Source organism: Echinops telfairi, unplaced genomic scaffold, assembly GCF_000313985.2.
Source record: "Echinops telfairi isolate 266 unplaced genomic scaffold, ASM31398v2 ScPeMD7_49;HRSCAF=173, whole genome shotgun sequence".
NCBI classification, from domain to species: Eukaryota; Metazoa; Chordata; class Mammalia; order Afrosoricida; family Tenrecidae; genus Echinops; species Echinops telfairi.
The window spans coordinates 2,407,816-2,415,896 of record NW_022103947.1 but is presented as its reverse complement, the minus strand read 5'-3'; the positions used below and the strand labels follow the sequence as shown (position 1 = coordinate 2,415,896).

General features: G+C 39.0%; 1 protein-coding gene across 1 annotated transcript in view; it reads right to left on the bottom strand.

Annotated features, from left to right (window-relative positions):
- The window catches only part of TRNT1 (tRNA nucleotidyl transferase 1), a 28,486-nt gene that overhangs the window by 9,799 nt on the left and 10,606 nt on the right, over positions 1–8,081 (bottom strand). Inside the window, exons 3-5 of the mRNA XM_004715914.4 lie at positions 6,303–6,496; positions 3,486–3,624; positions 19–145 (exon numbers count right to left, since the gene is read on the bottom strand). Coding sequence (XP_004715971.1) covers positions 19–145; positions 3,486–3,624; positions 6,303–6,496 — 460 coding nt within the window. The remainder of the gene's footprint in view (positions 1–18; positions 146–3,485; positions 3,625–6,302; positions 6,497–8,081) is intronic.

The window sequence follows — 8,081 nt, the reverse complement described above, 5'->3', positions numbered from 1 at the left end:
AAAAAAGAAAATTCTCACCTGAAATATCTTAAAATTCGAAGATAATCTTCTCGTATTCTCTCTTTAGCATGTCCAACAAATCGAACTTTCTTGTTTTTTAAATCTTCATAACCATTGAAGTAATCAAACAAGGTACCATCAAAGCCTAGTCATTAGAAAATGAGAGTTATTATGAAATAAGGATGGATAAGTCAGAAAATGAACAGAAAACTATCCTGCGCAGAATTCAGCAAGGTAGAGAGTTACAAAATTTTAAAAAAATTATAGCATTCACATATATGAAATCAAGTAGAAGCTATAATGGAGTAAAGAGTTGTATTTATAATGACAAAGACAATACACCCAAGAATATACCCAACCTGTAGAAAAGAAAAGATCCCTCCTGGTGGTATAGGGGTTACCTGTTGGGTTACAAAGTCAGCAGTTCAAACCCACCAGCCAGTCTGCAGGAAAAAGATGAGGCTTTAAATATTCCTGCAAAGACTTACAGTCCCGGAAACCCACAGACGCAATTGTGCTCTGTCCTATACTTTTCAGTCAGGATTATCTCAGTGGCAGTAATGAGTAGGAAGAAAACTTTGAAAAACTACTACTAATACTAGAAAATATGTAGGAATCACATATTTGACAAGATTTAGTGTCCAGAATATAGAGAGAATTAGGCAACGAAGACTATTCAATTTTTCAAATGAGCAAAAGACTTGAACAGACAATTCTCTAAAAGATATACAACTAACCAATATGCACATAAAATGGTCAATTTAGAAAAAGGCAATTGATTCACATCCACTAACCCAACCCCAAAGCCCCTGCTATGGAGTCAGTTCTGACAGAGCCACCTCCGTAGTGTTTCCAACACTAAGTCTACAGGACCAGAAATCCTCATCTTTCTCCCATAAAGTGGCTGGTGGAATCTGAAACCTCTATCTTGTGGTTTGTGGTTAGCATACAACAGTGACACCTACTAGCCTGGTTATTATGTAAAAATACCTATGTCTAGGTGAGTCTGGAGAAACTGGAACCCTTATCCAGTGCATGTGGTCAATGTAAAATGCTACAGCCAATGTGGATACAGTTCGGTGGTCCATTAAAAAAAAAAAATTATACACTGATTCCACGATAGGATACACTCTCGGGTATAATGCCCCAGATTTGAAAGCGAGGACTAAAACAAATTCACACACCAAATATGCATTTCTGCACTATTCACATGAGGCAAAAGAGTGGAAATAGCCTAAATGTCCATGGCTATCGAGAGATGAATAAACAAAATAAGACACCTCTATGGGGAAAAGATAGGGCTTTCTACTCCTGTAAAGTGTTACAATCTCAGAACCTCACAAGGGCAGTTCTACCCTGTCCTACAAGGTTGCTATGAGTCAGCATCAACCTGAGAGCGATGAATTTGGTTTTCTAGGGTTTGGTATATCTATACAATGAGTTATTTAGTCATAAATAGAAATGCAGTTCTGAGACATACTACTGCACAGATGGACCTGAAAAACAAATACTACATATATGATCCCACTTATATGAAATATCTGGAATAGGCAAATGCATAAAACAGAAAGTAGATTGGTTACCAAGGGCTGTGATAGAAGGGAATGCAGAGTTTTGCTTAAGGGCTAGAGCTTGTTTGAGGTGATGAAGCTGTTCCGGAAATTGAAATAATTGTACAACATGATGACTGTAATGTCAATGAATTGCACCTTTGAAGGCGGATAAGATGGCAAATTCAATGTTATTTGCACTTTACCACTTAACAGAAAAAGCTGTTGACATTGAAAGACCCAAACATGACAAAACGAACCACTTGTATCAAATGGCAAGGTGCACAAAATGTATGTGGTGATCCTGTGTAGGACTCATCATCAAAAAGATACACAGTATATTACTGTGTAAATTTAAGACAATTCTGATGGAAATATCATAAGGTTTGTTCGAGTGGGGCCAATAGAACTCCAGACGAGCTGACTTTCAAGTTACCTAGAACAATAAAATAATCAGGGATAGGGGGAGTAGTAGAAGAAACCAAAGAAAAATAAAATCCTGGAATGGGAAGAACATTCAAACTATGATTAAGAGCTAAGACACAAAACAAAATGCGCACATGTCTAAAACTCAAATTGCTTGCTTGGCAAAAACAAACATCATAAAACAAAAGCAATTGCTAAATGACATACTAGCACAATGATCTGTAACTCAGTATCACAGACAAGTGCCTAATTTCCCTAATATCTAGAAAGCACTTAACATATATGACCATAAAGATGAAAGAACATTCAAAATATATACTGGAAATACAAAAGTCTCTAAAAATGAAGCTGCTCAATTAGACATAAATACCACGTGATATGGCATTTCTAACAAAAGAGCAACGTTCTACATGCTAGACAATGTTAGCCCAGGGTATGGTGCCTGTTCATTTCAGATGAACTCAACTATACCACTGCTTAAATGTGAGTTTTGAACCATTTAACCCATTCAAAAACATGTTTAAACCCATTTAAAAACATGTTTAAAGAATCCCCACTTCAATATGCTAAATGTATGATGAGCAACCTGTTTTAGTAGCAGGATGATTACTCCAGTTTATCAAGACCCTTCTGGTTTTTAGGAGCCTGGTGGCACTGCTGGGTAAATGTTGGACTACTAACTGCAAGGCTGTTGGTTCAAATCTACCTGCCACACCTCAGGAGAAAGATGAAGCTGGTTGCTCCTGTAAAGACTTATAAAGCTTCAGAGACCCTGTACAGTTACTATCAGTTGCATTTGATTATATGGTAGTGGGTTTGATTTTGTTTGTTTGCTAGTTTTAAAATCTTCAACTACACAGATTCTCAAGCAGAAGGTGAAGTCATCCATCCCCAATGTGCACCAGGAACAGGGAACAATGAGTGAGTCCAACAGAGACACCACAACAGAGTGCAGTCCACAGGTAACTTGGAAATATGTATGGGCACCGGGGAAATATGTATGGGCACACATGCACTTACTCCTGAAATGGTAATGTATTAATCAAATCTAAGAACTGTTAACACTGGCTGAATGTGTACACTTGCCAGGCATTGTTTGAAGTATGCATTAGATCCCTACTCAAGACTCATTGCCATCAAGTCGATGCCAACCTAATGCAACCCTCATTTTAGGGTGAGCAAGTGATGAAGCAGCCACTCCTTGGGAGAAAGACTGGGCTTCCTATTCCCGTAAGAGTTCCAGTCTCGAAAACTCACAGGGACAGTGCTATGCTGTCCTATAGGGTTGTTATGAGTCAGCTTCGACTTGGTGGCAATGAGTTTATTTTTTGGAAGTAATGGAGTTAGAATTTGAAAGCAGGAATCTTAGCTCCAGTGTTAAATTGTTTTAATCAATATGCTGTAATATCTCTTACAGTAATATAATTGTTGAAAAGTCAAAGAACATTTCAAGCAAGTTTCAATTGAAGAAAAGGCATCTTGATAGACCAGGCTATCTCCATATATTACCTAGAAACATAGAATTGATAGTAAGGTCTCTGCGCTCAGCATCTTTCTGCCAGTCAGTGGTAAATTCTACCTCAGCATGTCTTCCATCTGTGAGAACATCAATCCGTAGTGTAGTAATTTCAAAATTTTCCTCATGAAGCTGTAAAACACATGTTTTTGATTAAAAATTAGCTTTTAAAATCACTGGGTGGAGGGAAGAATTTGACTCCATTAAGTAGACTAGTATGGTAAGCCCTCACTGTATACATACACCTTTAAACAGAAATGCAAACACCCACAATAATAATGTACCTATCCTAACAAAAAGATGAGTTTGACAAAGGACAGATTTACAAACTGGCAACTCTGACACATGATATAGCGAAGCCCTTAAAATAGTATATTTCTGATTCTTCAATTTCAAACTAGGCTACTCTTAGAGATATTTAATAGCTCTAGTTTGCTAAGAGCTGAATATCAATTTGTAGAATATGTATCTTAAGCAAAAAATCAATAAGGGAACAAACTTAACAAATCCTGCAACTCCTATCCAAGTGAACAGGTTAAAATAAAGTGCTCCATATACGTTGGGAAGGGAGATGATTACCTCCAGCTGGGAAAAGTTGAGGCGCTTTGCAACAACGTGACATCTGGGTTTTTAACCTTTAAAAGCCAGCATTTGTACACAGAGGGAAAAGATCATTTCAAAAGAAAAGATGATGAGAAGCATGATGGGAAAAAAATGTATATAACAATGCCTGATGATAAGCAGTTAGGGGTAGACAGCATGCCCAGCTGGAGTCTAGAAACTCTCATTAGGAAATGACAGTCAAACATGGAATGAAGGAAGGCTGGAAAGTTGATGTTTCTATTCTAGGATTCCTCTAAATCTCCATGCATACTTCCTAGAAACACACTCGTCCTCCATATATATTCCAGTCTCCAGGATTTGAGGCACCAAGTACCTCTATATAAAAGCAAGGAATAAGGAGCATGTTTTGAAAACAGAAAAAAAACCGTTTTAAGTAATTACTAGAAGTAATTAGATTCCCAGACTGCCTTCCTTACCGAGGCTGAAAAATAGGGCCTTACTCTTATAAAGGTTGAACTGAAAAACATGACTTCAGGAACCAGACACAAGTTACAAAAGGAAAGCTGGAAGATCAATGTAAGGCACTTCCATGGAAGTAAATGCATGATGATAGAAAGCATGATACAAAAAACAGAAAGAAAGAAATTAGATCAGTCCCAGGGCCTCCAACATCCAAATAATAACTTCCACTGGAAGGGGAGTAAAATTATGAAAGGCCTCCCTAAGTACCCAGCAATCCCAACCAAGATATACCAATTTGAAATTAAAAACACACAAGGTAAGAAAAAGGAATCTTGGAAGCATAGCAGTTAAGCTGTGAGCTGCTAACTGAAAGGTTGGCAGTTCAAACCCACCAGTCACTCCACAAGAAAAAGATATGTCAGTCTGCTTCCATAAAGATTTACAACCTTGAAACCCCTTTGGGACAGTTCTGCTATACTATAGAGTCAATGTGAGTTGGAATTGATTCAATAACAGGTTTAGAGCTAAGATAATAAAGATTTCCAAAAGGAAACATAATCAGGCCTCAAGTAAAGAGAAATGTTAACAGGACCAGACTTCTCAGTGGCAAAAAAGAAAGCTAAAAAACAATGATAGATGTTAGCTTTTAAATCTCTCAAATAAAAGTATTCCAAGGCTAAAATTTCATCGCCAACAAAACAATCAAACCAATATAAAGGCAAAATTAAAAAAAATTTTGACGTCCAAAGCTTTAAGAATTACACCTCTCTATGCAATCAACAAAACCTAGTGGTGGTTTTGGATTACTGAGATGAGAGTCTAAAATAAGAACCACATGAGAACCAGTAAACAGGGCTTCTAACAAAATGAAGTCAAGGAAACTGTCAGCATCTTCATGAGCAGTGGTTCTCAACCTTCCTAATGCCATGACCCTTTACATAGTTCCTCATGTTGTGGTGACCTCCCCAACCATCAAATTATTTTCGTTGCTACTTCATACCTGTAATTTTGCTACTGTTATGAATTGGGCGACCCTAGTGAAAGGGTTGTTCGACCCCCAAAGGGGTCACGACACAAAGGTTGAGTACCATTGCTCACAAGGAAGACCCCAGGATGAGAGCTTGAAACACCTAGAAGCAATCATTCGAAACTGGAGCTGGAAGACAGAGTGCCCCAGGTGACAGGGAACAAAGCGTAACATAGGTAAGTCAATTAAGACATGTTTTCCAGTTCTGCCACAGAGGACAGGATAAACTAGTAGTTCATGGATATCTAGAGAAGAGATATGCTACTGACTACAAAGAAAAGTAAACAGGCAACAGAATAAATGTAATCATAGCATAATGCAAATCCAGCTGTAAACAATATAGTCAGAAATGTACATGCCTAAAGCTTGATTTAACCAAAATTATGGTAAAAATATGTTTGTATTCATGCGTGCGTACATGCAATTTCATCTTCCCTAGTAAGGAATCAAGAACATCTTAAAACTGGGAAATTAAGCGCGCACACAAACACGCATGCGCGCGCGCGCACACACACACACACACACACACACGCCCACCGCATACAAAGGCCTTCTTTGAAATATGGAGGTTAGCAGGTAACTACCAAAAGAATAGGATTAAGTTGAAATTGGTTACAACAAAGAAGAAAATCTGAGTTGGATTGGGACTGGGGAACTGAGGGAATAGCCTTGCTATTTGCTAACTAGAAAAACACTAATTTTAAAAATTACCATAAAAGCAACAAATCACTGTACTAGTGTCACATTTCTCACTCACCCTGGCAGTGATTGTTCCATGTTTTTCACCTTTGTTGTTGATCATTCGAATCCCAGCAGACTGAAACATCTCCTTCATCTGAGCAGGGGTGGCTGTGGTTGCAAAATCCACATCTTGAGGCTTCACCCCATTTAATAAATCCCTCACGGCTCCTCCTGCTATTCTTAACTCATGGTTTTCTTTGACAAATATTTCTGGCATAAGAGAGGGAAGATTTCAATGTATGCTTTTAAGAATCATATACATATAAAGCCTATCCATTTATTAGAGATGCCCATAGTCTGAATCAGACGAGTCCTTTCCTATGGAAAATGAAGAGTATGGCCCAGAGTGGTGAAATGATTTGCTCACAAGCAAACGTTTCAGAATTGTGGGTAAGTGGGCAACTGGCCAAATTTTTCTTTGCTGTCTTCTGTCTTAGAAGACAATTCAGAATTCCACAGAACCTTCAAGTCATCAATATAATGTGATTTGTTACCCAAAAGTAAAGCAAACAATATAGCTTTCATTTTCCAGGTTTAAAAACAAACCTTAAGAACAATGACCTGTTCTTGCATGTGTTCTTTGTATATACATGTGGAGGCAACATGCTTATGCAACGCTGAAAATTATCAGGGTACAGACATGAGTCCATCATACTTCTTAGGGAAAACATCAGGGCTAATAATCAAGAAATGATCTGCATATGTTTGAAAACCAAGTCATCTATCTCCTCTAGGTGGGGAAGGGATGAACACTACCACAAGAGCCTCAGCACCCACCAGGAGCCTACTCCTCTGCAGGTACAGGACAAGGTAACATCTGACGGCAGGACTCCAGTGAAACAGACGGACAAGAGCTGGTATCTGGGAGCTAAAACCAGGCCTAGTTATGCTATTGGACATAATCCATTTCATAGAACATCAACATCACACAAGGCCACTCTCTGAGCATGATGGATCAAGATAAAAATGAGACCACTCCCTAATCACTGTCGGAACAAAGACAAAACATGAACACGGCCCAAGGCAACATAGAAATGACCAAGAATCTCCCTACCCTGGCTAAAATGAATGACTGCCACTCTTAAAGAATTACACCATCAGCCTGGATTTAGTCTTCCCTTCTTCTGTAAGATGCATGATGACACTCCATCACACTATCACCATCCCCTCTACCTGACAACAACCAGTCCACGACAAAGCCTCTACTTCCCTAAGATGCCTCACAACTAAGACACAACCCCGAACTTTTAAGTCCATTATAGCATTTCTTTATTAAGTCTCTGGTGAAAATGGTGTGGACTCAACTACTGATTCAAAAGTTGGCAGTTCAAGCCCACCCAGTGATGCCAAGGAGGAAAGACCCAAGGAACTGACTGCTTCTATAAAGATTACAGCCAAGAAAACCCCATGGACTTCTACTGGGAAAAACAGGGTCCACCAGGAGTCAGAATCAACTAGATGGCAACTGTTTGGTTTTGGTTATTTTCACTTCCTGAGACGGCCCATGGTTCCCCATGTTGGGCTTCTCCCTCATTGTAAACAGCTAAAATAAAACCCTAAATTATAAGTCATTGGTTAAATTAACTACATCGCAGATAAGAGACATGAGACCTCTAACTGACCCATAGCCCTACAGGGGACAACACAGGAGACACAGTGTGGGAATTGCACCCGATCTGATCCTGCCACATTGAGGCAAAACACTTAAGAGGGTGCAACGTTAACAGCGAGGGAACGGAGTCCCCAGGGAATGCTGAAGGTGGACTTTGGGCTAGGGTGTGTGGTGCCCCAACAG